Consider the following 15,510-nt stretch of genomic DNA (forward strand, 5'->3'; position numbering starts at 1 on the left):
TATGAATTAAAAATAGCAATTCCCAAGGTCCACCTGAAAGGTCTCCCTATAAGGAGGAAACTAAGGCTTTGGGCTGCTTTGTGCAATGCATTTGTTTAGTCCATATCTAAGTGAATATTTAACAAAATAAAATGTCCTTGCAAATGCAATAACACCAAGAGATTTCATCAGAAAGGAGGAATTATGGTGGCTACATTAAATAAATAGCTGAAGGCCAATCCCGACTGATTGTAGAAATATGTACAAATAATGTTGTCATTGTACTCTTTGACTTGAAAATGCTTTCCATAGAATTGAATTCAATCCCAAGGTATAGGACTATAGGTGCTTAGTATCGAAATCTCAATGAGTTGATCAAAGGGGACGCAGATGTCAAAGAGGAGTTTGAGGAGATTGGTGAATCACGTTTGAAAATTGCTTCTCTCTCTCTCTCTTCCCCCCCCCTCCAGTTGCTCCTCCAGAGAGTCTGCAAGTGGCTGGAGTCAGAGACCGATCAATTGACCTGGAATGGGATGGGCCAATGGCTGTGACTGAATATGTCATTTCCTACCAGCCAGCAGTGCCAGGGGGCCTGCAGCTCCAGCAGCGAGTGCCAGGAGACTGGACCACTGTCACTCTGAAGGAGTTGGAGCCAGGCCTGACATACAACATCAGCATCTATGCTGTTATCAGTGAAGTGCTCAGTCCCCCTCTTGGAGTCAAGGTAGCCACCCGTAAGTATTCTCTACTTATTCTGTACCCCCAACTGCTATTTGAGAGACGTTTTAAAAAGAGGTTTTAAGGACATCCCTTTTCATATGTTTAAAAAAAATTGACGATTAATCACAAAAAAAGTCTGTGTTTGCAGATACAATGTGCTCCTATGGAACAATTGTTGAGGAATCCTGTCTTCCTCTGTCGCAAAAGAGCAATTGTTCCGTTTTGCTGTGAGAGAATGAAACACATTCTAGGTAGTTATGTTCATGAATTATAACTGAAGAGTATAATAAAATTTAGTGATTTGAAGTCAGTTTCAACATACCGGTAATTAAATCAATATAGAAAAATTTCATTTGAGAAAACATCTGTAAGAATACCAAAGAAATTTTAAAAAGCTTGGTAAAATCACAAGTAAAATCAATCATCTCAGTGATTATTGGGTCCCTGGGATATCCAAATTTCTATATCACATTTCCAAACATCCTCAGAATTTTGTTTTTCTTCCCTTATTACAACTGCTTGCCCTGGTTTCTTCCCATGCATCACTTGGTAGATATGTTGAATAAGCCAGAGGGAGCTATTCCAATAAAAGCTGTCAGAGATATGTTGTATGATGGGATTAAGCCCACTTAAGTTACTGGAAAAATTGGTTTCACAAATTCTTCTGGTTCCAGAAAATATTCATGCATCCTTGGTCATGCTGAGTATTTATATGTATCCTCAAAAAATGATTTATTTAATTCCAAGTGGAACCTGGACAGTACAAACTTAAAACGGTCATGCTCTACCTGTTAAAGTGGACTGATTGAAGCATTTTCCTGCCTGGCAAAAAATTACAGCTTACAGGACCCAACCAATCTGACAATGGCAACAAGGCTTTACTCTTTTCTGCAGCGGACAACAGCAAGCTAATTTAGGATGACCAAATCAGAACAGGCTGCTTGATGCACATAGCTTTGTCCTACAAGTCTTCTGCTGATGTTGTTCCCTAACCTGCATCTGTTGGCTGAAACAGCTGCCACTCTCCTTAATTATAGGCTGACTTTGCTGTGTAGTGTTTGCGGGACAGATTATGCTCTGATTCCAATCAGTTAAGGCCAAACTAATATAAATTCATGTCACAGAATTGCAATGACTATAAGAAAGCCTCCTTGGGGTTGGGGTGGGAAGAGGAATGGGGAACAAATGAGAAATGGGAGGAAACATGCTTAACTCTTCCCATAAATTCAGTTTACTACTGCCTTCTTCCCAGCTACTTTTCTTGTAAGATTCCATTACCAGATTTATTCCCACAAAAAAAATTGGGATCATGTCTGTAGAAACAGCTTCTGAATATATATGAACAATGTGTACATGCACATAGGAACTATGTAAGGCACCCATTGTCCTTCCCCAATTTATAATTAACTTGGGTTCTTTTCTACCTGTAGCAACAGGGGTGTCCCACAGCAGGCAGAGTGAATCAAAGGAAGCAACACCCAATAGAATAAGCCACAACTCTTATATGGCTAGCTATTGTGAGTAACGGTATGGAGTTAATATCTCCAGGAATTTACTCTGCAGCAAACCTCATTGTAGAATTCTATGCAAGCAATGAATTGCACTGTTTGGAAGAAAAATTAGTTGATGGAGGACTGATATCCAAAAAGGGAAGCTGAGAAATGCAAATAGTATCAAATCAATCTGTGTCTTAGCAGAGAGGCATCACATTATAAAACACAATTCAAGGTATGGCACACTTTCAAGGTTCTATTTATCAAGATTAACTGAAAAGTTTCGACTCTGAGAGCCAATACTGGTACTCATGTCATTTCCAAAATCATTGAAATCCAAGGCCCATTACAATCTTCTCATCCCCCAGGATTACTGAGTTAGCAATTTCAGAAGTCAATCAGATGTTGGAAATCTACTGGAAACAACATTAGCATCCTTACATAATTAAGTCTGTTTCATCTCAGATCATATCTACTCACAAATTTTGGTTTTCAGCAGCACTTAGGAATTAAAGTCCATTAGGGTTAAAGGTATGTGTGGCGGAGTGGGGTGTAACCTGGCCTTGTGTGAGTATGGAATCAGCTTGAATTAGAAGAATTGAAGTTTTCATATCATAGCAGTCACTCCTGCTGTCAACACACCAAGCAACTGATAAAGGGTATGGTTTGGGGTGGTGATTAAAAAGTTGGCAACCCTTAGCTAACACATGTTTTAAAAATGTGCCATTGTAAGGAAAGAGAGATGATTCAAGATAAATGTAAATCAACCTTAAATATCATGCTGAAATTCATCTTTCAATGGGTGAACTGCAAGGAAAGTAGTGCACACACATACACATAAATACAGTACAGCTTTACTGGTACTGCCTGCAGCATTCATAAAGCCTTTCCAATATGTTTTTCTCCCTGAGTTTCTTGTATTAAAATGATGATAGGTAAGAGAAAAATGTCTCAACTGACATCTATTCAATTCACTTGATTAAAACCAAATACCTTCCATTTCTACAGATAGATTAACACTTTCCAGCTATAATATCATAAAGATACAACTGAAAATTTAGAAGTATGAATTACAGGCAATTGCAGTTTTGAGCTGACAATTATGAAAATACTGATCTTTCAGTCAGGAAGGGCTGTGGCACTCTGCCAAATGGATTTGTCACTAGCAAAGCCAGGCTCCTTGTGTATTCAGGAAAACCTGCTACTACTGAAAGAAACAAAGCATAGCTCGAAAAGAAACATATGGAGATCATTTAGCGTCTTTCGCCTTATATTGATTATGCAACTAACTTTTGCATTAGTGTATCACTGACCCATAGAGCTTCTTTGGGAAATCATTGTGGACATAATTAATGTTCTACAAATATCCTTGATTCATGCTGAAGTGTTACTCCTGGGGAAAATTTCCCTACTGTTCACAAAACTGTTTCATTTTCAATAACTTGGATTCCTTCAAGTAGTAGAGAGTTCTTTCAAGAAGTAGAGACTTTTCTTTGTCTTCTTATTTCCACCAGTCCCTCCCTGAGGTTGTGGACATTTAGGTTTCATACCAAAGAAAACCAACATGGAGTTATGAGTACCCAGTATAAGGGTTCTAATTGTTTTATTGGAGCAGGATGTCTCCCAGTTATGTACTTTGGACAAAAAAAAAGACATTTGAGTATGTAGTGAGGAGGATAGTTAGACCTGAACTAAAGAAAGATTGTATTCCCCATCTCTGTATTCCAGAACTCTCTACTCCACGAGGACTGCGGTTCAAAACTATCACAGAGACCACTGTTGAGATGGAATGGGAACCCTTCTCTTTTTCCTTTGATGGCTGGGAGATCAGCTTCATCCCCAAGGTAACTATCTTGCCTTTGGAGATATCCTTTCATCATAAGTAGTTGTCACCACACATAGAGAAATCTCATGTTATGATATATTTGGTACATAGGCTCGGGGAATGTGTATGTGTGCAGCACTAGAGGGAAGACAAAAAATAAAACAAAAAAGTGAACAAAGATCCAGGAGAATCTTTAATGTTAATATTCAATTTACTGAGGGTGTCATACATTAGCAGGAAAGGAGCAACCTTATTCAACTTACATTCAGTTGACACTGAAATAGTTAAAGCTTTCAAGGTTCAGCAGTAACATTTAAGCTTGAACACAAGTTCAAAGGGGCATTTAGAAGCCTTAGAGTACAGATTAGAAAGTGATAGAGAAGCCATGATCCCTATCAGAGAAAATGTTACTGAACTAGTAGAAGTGAGATATTTTCCAGACTTTCAATTTGGGTGGTTGATGACTTAATGCTTTTCTCTGCCTGCATGCATGATGGGATGTTGCTCAAGGACAGCTTATCATTAAGGAGAGCAAACCAATTACAATGTGATGTTGAAAATCCTTAGAGTTATGACTTACCTAGTTGCAATCTGTTCGTGACCGTAAGGATGTTTTTTATTTTATTATTTATTTATTTTATTACATTTATATACCGCCCTTTCCCGAAGGACTCAGGGCGGTTTACAGGGTGATTAAAAACAAAAATACAAAAGTTAAAAACAATTTAAAAAAATTATATCCATCCCTGAACAAATAAAACCCCAGTTAAAATTAAAATTAAAATTAAAATTCTCAGCCTGGGCCAGAGAGCTCAAAGAGCCAGGTCTTCAGGTCCCGGCGGAATGAACGGAGGTCAGGGGCAGTCCTAAGCTCCACTGGCAGCTGGTTCCAAAGGGCAGGCGCACCCACTGAGAAGGGCCTATCCCTGGGTGTCGTCCGCCGGCAATCTCTTACCGGTGGCACCCTGAGAAGACCCTCCCTGTGGGGGCGCACTGGACGAAGGGAGCTTGATGCCGGCAGCAGTAATGTAAATTGGAAGCAACACTGTTCAGTCTTGGAGTTCTTAGGAGTCACTAGGATTTTCTTGATTATCATTTTGGAACTTCCCCCCTTTATTGGTATATTTACCCAAATATATTCCTTTTCCAGTGATGTCTGCATTATTAATTTACTCACACATTCCTGAATCACACTTGGTTGTTTGTTAATAGTTCCTTCTTTCTAGAATTCTCATCAATAGAGCTAGCCTTGGTTCTGTCTTTGGACAGATTGATAGAGCATCTCCCTAGAATAGCTTTTATCTGGCTGATGTGGCTTTTTCTCTGCATGGATCTTGTGTCCAAATCTCCTTTTTTCTCTTTGTCTTTGTTCACATGACCTCATAAGATATTGCTGTTATACACCTTTTCCTGAATCAGTTAGAGCAGGGGTGTCATGTCATGTGACATGTCACAATGTATTGCGACTTTTTTTCCATTGCTTTAGAGTCTTGAGGAGATAGGCAGAAGCACTTGAGTTGAAATACTTGGCTGACAAAGTTGGGAAAGAGTGAGTCGAAGTCAGTGTTTTGCAAATTAACCAAAGGCAGAAGAAAAAAAGATCAGCTAGTGGAAGAAGCTGATATGCATAACACAGGCCGCCTTTTGCTGATGTCACATTATAGAATGAATATCACAGGAGTGATGTTTTGGTTGTAGTTTGCTGCTGAGTGTAGTTATAAACCCCCTTCTCTGTGAAAAAGGCAGCAGCTTTTTTATCATTACTTTATTGCATGTGCTAGAAGAAAAGTCTTCGTCATGGTTCCTCCAAGCGGGGAATAAACATGGCAACTGCTTTGGGAAGAAGGTTGTAGTTTATTGCAGATGGATCCAACAGAAAAGAGAGAGAGAAGAGAGAGACCACATGCGGGTAGTGAGTTTTTATACCCCCTGGACTCTATTGTCTGGAGTTATTTCCTGTTTCAAGCTTTGTATTTCCTTTGTCAGTATTCTGTCCTGAGCCCAGATGTGCCCCTCTAGGATTCTTGCTGGTTGTCTGTCCCAGCCCACCTCCCTGGGGGCAGGGTATGTAGATTTTAGATGTCTGAAGTCTTCTTAGCTTCAACCTTCCTGAATGGTTTACATCTGCATTTCTATAGAGTTGGTTTCTGTTTGGGGAAGGGAGACTTGGGGCTATTAAGAAAAACTGGGCATGCTTTTCTGCCTCTTTAACTTCTTTTTTTGGAAATGTATTTTCCTGCCCTTTTAATATTTCCTTCTCTGGGGAGCTGACTTCCCACAATCCTATAGTATAGTGAAAGCCAGAATTACTCTGCTTTCTAATTCATAATATATTTGCAAAGAAAGAACTATATGTATCGTTATGTGCAGTATACTGTAATTATTTTATACTACTACATTGTCACTCATAGCTGAATGATATATTTTGAATTAATTTGAATTGAATACATTATTTGGCCAAGTGCGATTAGACACACAAGGAATTTTTCACACAAATGTGTTATTATGAAAGAACTGAACCTGCAGCTCACCAGCCACTAGTGTACTGGAACTTACAAAGCAGATGCTACTTTTATTTCTTTAATAGTTTGCTACATCGTTTTAATGATATCATATTTAAAATGGCTAATAAAAGTTATATGGTAACAATGTTCTTCTGCCTCCACTCTGTTTCATGGATTCAAATTTATAGAAATTGTTTTAGTATCTACTTCTATAGCAGACTTCACAATTTAAGTATCAAGTTTGAATAACAAAACTAATCAAAATTATTCATGTAAATCTCAGTTTATGGAGGCACTGAAATATACTAATATCAATCATTTTTGTAGGTTTTAGAAAGATTTATCTATTTTTAAATGCTAGTGGAGGCAGGAAAACATTGAGCATGTAGGCATGCTGCAGGAAATACTGAAAATTCAGTATTTAAAATAAAATACTGAATATTATAAATATATAATTTATAATAGCATAAACATAACTACAAGAACAACAATTCATCAGTCTCAGGGACAGTAATCTTCAAAAAACAGTAATCTTCAAAAAACAGCCAGCTTTGAAGGAGGCGGTGGTGAGGCCCCTTCTCAAGAAGCCTGCCATGGACCCAGCGATTTTAAACAACTATCGTCCTGTCTCCAACCTTCGCTTTCTGGCGAAGGTTGTTGAGAGTGTGGTGGCGCATCAGCTTCCTCTGTTCCTGGAGGAAACTGATTATCTGGACCCGTACCAATCGGGTTTCAGGCCCGGGTACAGCACGGAGATGGCATTGGTCGCGCTGGTGAATGATCTCTGGCGGGCTCGGGACAGGGGTTGCTCCTCTGTCCTAGTTCTATTAGATCTCTCAGCGGCTTTTGATACCATCAACCATGGTATCCTACTGCGGCGTCTCAGGGGGTTGGGAGTGGGAGGTACTGTCTTGCAGTGGTTCTCCTCCTATCTCTTGGGCCACTCGCAATCGGTGTTGACGGGAGGGCAGAGGTCTGCCCCGAGGCCTCTCGTTTGTGGAGTTCCTCAGGGGTCGGTTCTCTCCCCCCTCCTGTTCAACATCTATATGAAGCCACTGGGCGAGATCATTCGTGGTTTCGGGGTGGGGTATCATCAGTACGCTGATGATACCCAACTTTGTTTTCTCCACTCTGAACCAACCCAGTGATGCCCTCGCCGTGATGTCCCGTTGCCTGGAGGCAGTCCAGGTCTGGATGGGGAGAAACAGGCTTTGTCTCAATCCCGCCAAGACTGAGTGGCTGTGCATACCGGCATCTCGGACTAACCAGTCCATTCCACCTTTAATGATGGGGGATGAGGTGTTACCCGCCCCATCGATAGGGCTCGCAACTTGGGCGTCCTCCTGGATTCGCGGCTCAGTTTTGAAGACCATATAGGAGTCGTGACCAGGGGGGCCTTTGCCCAGGTTCACCTGGTATGCCAGTTGCGGCCCTACCTGGACCGAGATGCTCTGCACACAGTCACTCATGTGCTCGTGACCTCCCGATTGGACTACTGCAACACTCTCTACATGGGGCTGCCCTTGAGGACCACCCGGAGGGTTCAGCTGGTGCAGAATGCAGCCGCACGAGTTGTGATGGGGGTTTCCCGATACTCCCACGTAACACCTCTGCTCTGCGAGCTGCATTGGCTTCCGGTTGCCCTCCGGGTGAGATTCAAGGTGCTGGTGATGACCTATAAAGCCCTTAATGGCTTGGGTCCGGGATATCTGAGGGAACACCTGCTGCCGGCATCAAGCTCCCTTCATCCTGTGCACACCCACAGGAAGGGTCTTCTCAGGGTACCGCCGGTAAAAGATTGCCGGCGGACAATACCCAGGGGGAGGGCATTCTCTGTGGGTGCGCCGGCCCTTTGGAACCAGCTGCCTGTAGAGCTTAGGACTGCCCCTGACCTTCGCTCATTCCACGGGGACCTGAAGACCTGGCTCTTTGAGCTTTCTGGCCTGGACTGAGAGTATTAACTGGGGTTTTAATTGTATACTAATTGGGGTTTTTATGTCAAGGTTAATGTAATCATTTTAATTGTTTTTAATTTTTGTAATTTGTTGTATTGTTTTTAAAAAACCTTGTGAACCGCCCTGAATCCTACAGGAGAAGGGCGGTATATAAGTCTAATAAAATAAAATAAATAAATAAAATAAAATATCAGCAAAAGATTTCTCAGTTTCTCAATCTTTTATTTCTCCTTCCCTCGCTTTTTTCCTTTCTTTTTCGCATATACACAGTCTCCCTTGCAGCTTCTACTGTATATTCCGCCAAGCTGCATATACATTTATCCCAGAGAGAGGCAGTTTGGTCCAACTCTTGAGTAAATATTCACTTTATGATTTGTTAAAATTGGAACAATTGTTTTTCCCCCTCAAAATTGAAAGAAAATCCATCCTTACTATACTTTTATTTATTAGCAAAAGTGTACAATTTCTTAAACATATTTGTCCACCTTTTAGATTTATTCATATAGGCTCATATATGCTGTTTTATGTTTTAAAAAGTGAGGTGAGAACATCGGAAGGCTGCAGTTGCCATGCATTATTAGAATCTATGCTACTACAGTAAATTCACTCTAGCTCCCAGTTTGATGGGGTGTAGAAGTTTCTCCTTCTTTGCAGAGAAGGGAAGTAAATTTTAGGGCACAGAAACATGAGGTTCAGTAAAGCCTATGGAGAAAATTCAAAGTTTATTCAACTTTGAATCAGGTTTTTTTTAATGTCTGTAGGACAATGAAGGGGGTGTGATTGCTCAACTTCCTAGTAGTGTGACAACTTTCAATCAGACCGACCTGAAACCAGGTGAAGAATACACAGTCAATGTTGTAGCTCTCAAGGAACAAGCCCGAAGTTCACCCACTTCAGCCAGCGTTTCAACCTGTAAGTAACCCTAACTTACTTTTTTATGTAAGCTTGTGAATTGATATCTACCTTCTTTCCTGATGGGATAAGACTATTCCAAAAGTAATTTGTTTCAAAAAGAACCATCATGTTTAGGAACAATATACTTCTAAATACTAAATGCGGTGATAGAGAAGACTCATGCTCTATTTGTGGAACACAAGAAACACCTGTATGAGCATTGTTGGAACCGTTGTGCTGGAATGGATCAATCATCAATAAGGTTAAACAGGTTCTCACCTAGGAAGCAAGGATTTCATTTGTCTAGAAATGTCCCTTATATCATCTTATTAAATATCTTCACTTAACGAAATCTATTTTGGGGAGGGGGGAGAAAACCATGTAAATAGCTTCAACACAGGATGCATCAACAAAGCTAATTATAAAGAATTAATGAACTTTAGATCCAGGCAAAAATATGTATGCCAACTATTGCACAGCACAAGGAGGTCTTTCATTTAAAGAAAAGAGAACATACTAAATATTAATTTGCAATCCTGATGGAGACCTTAGTTATCCTTTCATCATTTCAGCAAGTACATACAGACATTTATTGCACACAGACCTTTTTTTCGTTTACAGATATAGCAGTGTTTGAGAACTGCTTACAGGATGTAGCTTACCAATGACATCTATAGGCCACATGAAGCAATATAAGAGACTTTTGGTTTAAGAGACTTTTCTGCCTAATGGTCCATAAGCAAAACCATCCCTTGCTGTGATGATAGAAGAGCTGCTAGAGTAATCATTGGTCTGATTCTCTTTATTTTCCTTTGGGTTTTGACCCTAACTTATGTTTTACAGTATGACTAAGTATAAAGGAACTTAAAATATGCTTGGTGTCAAGACAAGACCAGCAACATGTCAGCAGGTGTTGACAGGACCTTGCAGGGATATTGTACAACTGGAGTGAAAAAAAGACTCATAGGGGAAAAAAATCTATTTTTTTCTACAGAAATGCCTCATATTGACATCTCAGTGTCTTTAGTGTTAGCGTTAATAAGGATTACAACCTTAAATGAAATTCACACCTTCTCTACATGAATTGCTTTTCAAATTGTATCTCCAGATTGAAAAGATTCTAACCTGAAACCACTGGTTCATACAGTGGTATGACTAATTCTACTATTTCTCTATATCTTGAATGGTAAATGATTAGAGGGAAATAAAAACAGTGGAATGAATCTAATTTATTTTTATTTATTTATTTATTTGTATCCCACTTTTATTTTTGTTGTTACAAACAACCCAAGGTGTTGAACATATCCAACACATTATTCCTCCTCCTATTTTCCCCATAACAACAAACCTGTGAAATAAGTTGCATTGAGAGAGACTGACTGGCCCAAAGTCAACCAGCTGTCTTTCATGATTAAAGCGGGATTTGAATTCATGGTCTCCTGCTTTCTAGCCTGGGGCCTTAACCACTAGACCAAACTGGTTCTTTCTATATATAAGTTGGCCTCTTTGTCTATATGTGAAATTCTAAGTACAGTTCTAATGGATACATCTAACTAATAGTTGATGCCATTTGCCTCAACCTCAATCTACACAAAGTTTAAGAAACTATTGTAACTAAAGCTTTCTAACTATTAGAGGACTGTAACAATTTTACACAGAATTCTTTCTTAACTTCCATATCTTTACCTTCCTGGTTTTAATCTTTCTTGGCATCTTTGACCACTTTTTTCCCTTCACTTTTTTCATATAAAAATTTTAGGATCACCAACCACACCTAAAAGTCCTTAGTTTTCAAGTACATTCCTTGGCTAATAAGAAGCCATAGTTCTCAACAATATACTACTTCTGCATTTATGCATTGTGAAACACTACAGTGAATATATGCAGACTTTCTTCTGGTAAGGATATGTCAGTTAGCATCAATCGAATCTATTTTCCTGCTTACTTTAAAGGCAGTTTTCTGTTCCCACAAAGTTATGTCAAGATTTTGAATAAATTATCTGGATACACATTCTCTGAGCCATTTAAACACAAAAGTAAAAATGTGCAAGGTTGTCACTGCTCTTTATTTTTCTTCTTACTCTGTGTGAGGTTCTTCTGGAAATAAGAAGTAGCTTGTCAATGAATATAGATTGCTTAATACTCAAATCTTAACCCCTTTTTTCAATTGTAATTTCTTTTCTATTATATACATACATACATACATACATACATACATACATACACACAGAGAGAGATTAATAAAGAACAGAAGTAGGAAAGAAAGGAAACAAAAAACAAAAGTGAAGAAAGGATAAAAAGGGGGGAAAAATAGAAGAAATTTCTGATTTCCTTTGAAATAAGTATTAGTATCATTACCAAAAAAATACTATTGGTAATACCTTTTCTGTTATTTTTTTCTAATCACCAAAACCACAAGTTATAAATGCATTTTTTCTGTTTCATGCAAAATGTTTATAAGCCCTAAATGTAGATTGTTTTCCTTTGATCAAAGACATTAATTTCTTCTTTTCTATTTGTTCATGGACTTAATGTCTCCAGCAATTGATGGGCCAACTCAGATTTTGGTTCGTGATGTTTCTGACACTGTGGCCTTCGTTGAATGGTCTCCACCCCGGGCTAAAGTGGACTACATTCTACTGAAATATGGCCTAGAGAATGAGGAAGGAGGAAAGACCACTTTCCGGTTGCAGCCTCCACTGAGGCAGTATTCCATGCAAGCTTTACGACCTGGTTCCCGATATGAAGTTTCTATCTCAGCTATCCGTGGTGCTAATGAGAGCGATGCTGCAATCACCCACTTTGTAACAGGTAAGACCCAGTATTAGTTGAACCTTTCATTGCTGCTACACTGGCCCTTTGCTTTCTTCCTCAGTACAGTACAGGAAGAGTCATACTCTTAGTGTTAGAGTTATATTTTTGCATCTAGAAGAATCTGAGAACAGGTGCTAGCATTTCTACCTAAAAAAATCTCTCAGGCTTATCAAAATCAATCTCTACTTGAGATCCATCTATTGAAATAAGTAGATTGAAATAATAAACACATGTCCTTATGAAGGTAGACTGTCAAAGGACATGTCTAAGGTTCCAAGCTTTTGTCTTAAAGAGGCAGTGTGAAACAGCATTCCAGATTTTCTCCCCTTTTCTTCCAACTACTAATAAGCAAAAGCGGTCTGGTTTCTTGCTTGAAATTACTTACTTAATTTAATAACTTACTTAAATTACTTGCTTTGCAAGTACATTTGCAAGTGTGAGAGTATTTTTTTCTGAATTCCAGCTTTCATCTCTACTCAACTTTAAACCTGTATATATGTACAAGTAGTGGTACAAGCTTAATATTTGTTAATTTCAATTCTATCCCTACTGCTCTTTTTTATACAAGTTTTATTGATTTTTTAATGTTTACATATACATGTATTTATGAAGCAATATGGTGGTTGGGTAGTTCAAAATAACAAATAACAAGTTGTAAATAGTTCAGGTTGCATCAACAGGGATTCCCTCTCTGATTCCCTTAGTTATCACATGGTCAAAATAGTCAAGTTAATACACTTCTAGTTGTAACCTAGTCAATTAACAAAATTTTCAATATATTTTCACTAATACATATCAATATCCTGTTTTTAAATTTTATCTAATTGCAATAGAATATTCTAGAATAGCCTATAATATACAAAAGAAAGTTATATTTTTTAGAGATTCCCCTTAATCCATTGAAAATATTTTTATACTCTATCTTTAGGAATCCCAAAAAAGAAACAAATTCAGTTTTTTAAATCCAACTCTTGCCTTCCTTTTGTGCCAATTGGGCTTCCCTTTTGGCATCTTTAAATTCTCAAATGTATCTCCCTTTCTTCCTACATCCCTTATTTGAATCCAGGGAGCGTATCCAAATGTCAATTTTGCAAGGAAAATATCCCCTTTGTAACCTTTCTAGTTTTGCTTTGATAATTCAGTTTTTGATGATTGATGTAATATAGTTGTCGTTATATCAGTCAAGTCTTTTTCTTCTACCAATTCTATCTGGGTTAGGTAGAAAGTAGTAGCTGGTGTTATAGCTGTCATTTGATTAGTTGAACTCTCAATATAGTGTATTTGAAGGCCTTTAGTGTCTTCACTCTTAGTATTGCTTTCTTCAGGTGCTGTTGCTTTTTGAGTTGTAAGTTTTGTAGTTGCCATTAAAGTTTGGACTTTAAGGTTTTCTGTAGGTTGCATTTGTTGTTCTTTGAAGTCTCCTATTTTAGTGTTAGTTTCCACTTCTTCTATTTGGTTTTGGATTATCTTTTCCTCATTTAAAGTCAAAATTTGATTTGGTAGCTTTGAGTTATCAGATTTTTCTTGCAATTTGGCTTTAATTTGCTCTGTCATTGCCAAAATTGTGTCTAGTATCAGTTTATAGTCAAGTGGTGTGATATATTCTTCCATTTAATTATTGTTTGCAATTAAATCTTCCATGGAGGCTATTTTAATAAGAGTCAAGAATTATCCACCTCCAAAAGAGTTGTTTTCAGTGCCAGGTGTTCCCACACTTATCTTTAAAAATAATGTCAAGGACAGCTCTGTTATTCAGTCAGCTCTCACAACAGAAAAAAGAAATTTACTTGCTGTACCAGGTTTCACCACAAGATGTCATCAATAACATAAAATGCAATGTAAAAACTTTCTCTTTTTTTCCAAATTAATATAGAACTTTTGTAGCATTAGTCCAATTTTTTTCCTTAATTCACAGCTTAGAAAGAAAATAGGATAGTAGATCCCCAGCAAAAAATAGGAGCTTTTTAGTAGATACTGATGAAATTGCTTAATTTCTTTACTGAATTAATTAAGTTTCTTTTAAGGCTTTAAGATTTGTTCCCAGAGTAGATATTTGCCGTTTTCTCAAAAAATGGGGAAAGAGATTTTCAGGAAAGTCCCACAGGAAGATGGTTAAGGGAATAGGAAAGGTAAAGGCTCACCCAGGTCCTCCACATTGCTTCTTGGTGCTAGGTAGTACTTTTGGCTTTCGGCAGGGAGCGGCTTAGTGAATGGCCATTTTTATGGCCGGTCTCTTCTTCTTCGGGCCAGAGGAGATTGTCCCAGATTCAAGCAGAGGGCTACTGCCCTTCCGTGATCGCAGGGAAGGCCTCCTCACAGTAATCGCCCCTCCAAGGCAATTTTTGACCCTTTTCAGGGTCCTCCAAAAAAGAAACAAACGGACGGCAGGAAGCGGACTGTTCCTGCGCGTCTGGAAGCGCCGCGCACGCAAACCGGAAGCCCTATCCCTACTACTCTTAATTCTAGGTTCAGAAAGAACTTACAATATTAGTAGCAATTGGCTTTGGTCCAGCTGATGATCATTTGATAATTAAAACTTTAGAGCTCCTTTCTTTTGTCATACCTCAGTTCCAGTAAGGGTCCTCTGCAGTAGGTTTCCTCTTTCTCCTCCTCCTCCTCCTCCTCCTCCTCCTCCTCCTCCTGTTCTTCTTCTTCTTCTTCTTCTTCTTCTTCTTCTTCTTCTTCTTCTTCTTCTTCTTCTTCTTCTTCTTCTTCTGCTGCTGCTGCTGCTTCTTCTTCTTCTTCTTCTTCTTCTTCTTCTTCTTCTTCTTCTTCTTCTTCTTCTTCTTCTTCTTCTTCTTCTTCTTCTTCTTCTTCTTCTTCTTCTTCTTCTTCTTCTTCTTCTTCTTCTTCTTCTTCTTCTTCTTCTTCTTGAAAAAGCTAATGAGCTTTGATCAGTGAAAATATTGCCTGATCCCTGTAAGGATCACTAGCCTATTTCCCTATTGAAACCAACAATCCATTTGAACATATTGTCTAAATCTACATTATCTGCCAGCTTTCAACCCCATTTCTAACTTTCTTTATTCCAGAGGTCTTCACTGAAAATTTTAAGACTACTTCTTTTGCCAACCCATCTGCAGCCTTCTGTTTCTTCTCTGGGAATCTAATTGAACCTTTGCTCTTACTAGCAAAGTGAGCACAGTTTGCTCAGTTTGGGGTCTGCATCAATTAATGGTTCTAAAAAGAACCAATGAGAAACTGTAAGCAAAAGCAGGCTCAGTTCGCAGGCATGTGGCATCATTATTCTACAGGCATGCTAAGTACTTTGGCACTTACTGAATAGCCTCCTTTTGGTCCTCCCACTTTTATCATAGCAGCAGAGA

At 38.7% G+C, this 15,510-nt stretch overlaps 1 protein-coding gene across 1 annotated transcript in view; it reads left to right on the forward strand.

The window, feature by feature from the left end:
* The window catches only part of TNR (tenascin R), a gene marked incomplete at both ends in the record, with an annotated part of 123,823 nt that overhangs the window by 31,565 nt on the left and 76,748 nt on the right, over window positions 1-15,510 (forward strand). The window contains 4 exons of the mRNA XM_081322559.1: window positions 450-713; window positions 3,921-4,036; window positions 9,238-9,388; window positions 11,912-12,181. Coding sequence (XP_081178685.1) covers window positions 450-713; window positions 3,921-4,036; window positions 9,238-9,388; window positions 11,912-12,181 — 801 coding nt within the window. The remainder of the gene's footprint in view (window positions 1-449; window positions 714-3,920; window positions 4,037-9,237; window positions 9,389-11,911; window positions 12,182-15,510) is intronic.

This window comes from Vipera berus (genome assembly GCF_964194415.1).
Source record: "Vipera berus genome assembly, chromosome: 3".
NCBI classification, from domain to species: Eukaryota; Metazoa; Chordata; class Lepidosauria; order Squamata; family Viperidae; genus Vipera; species Vipera berus.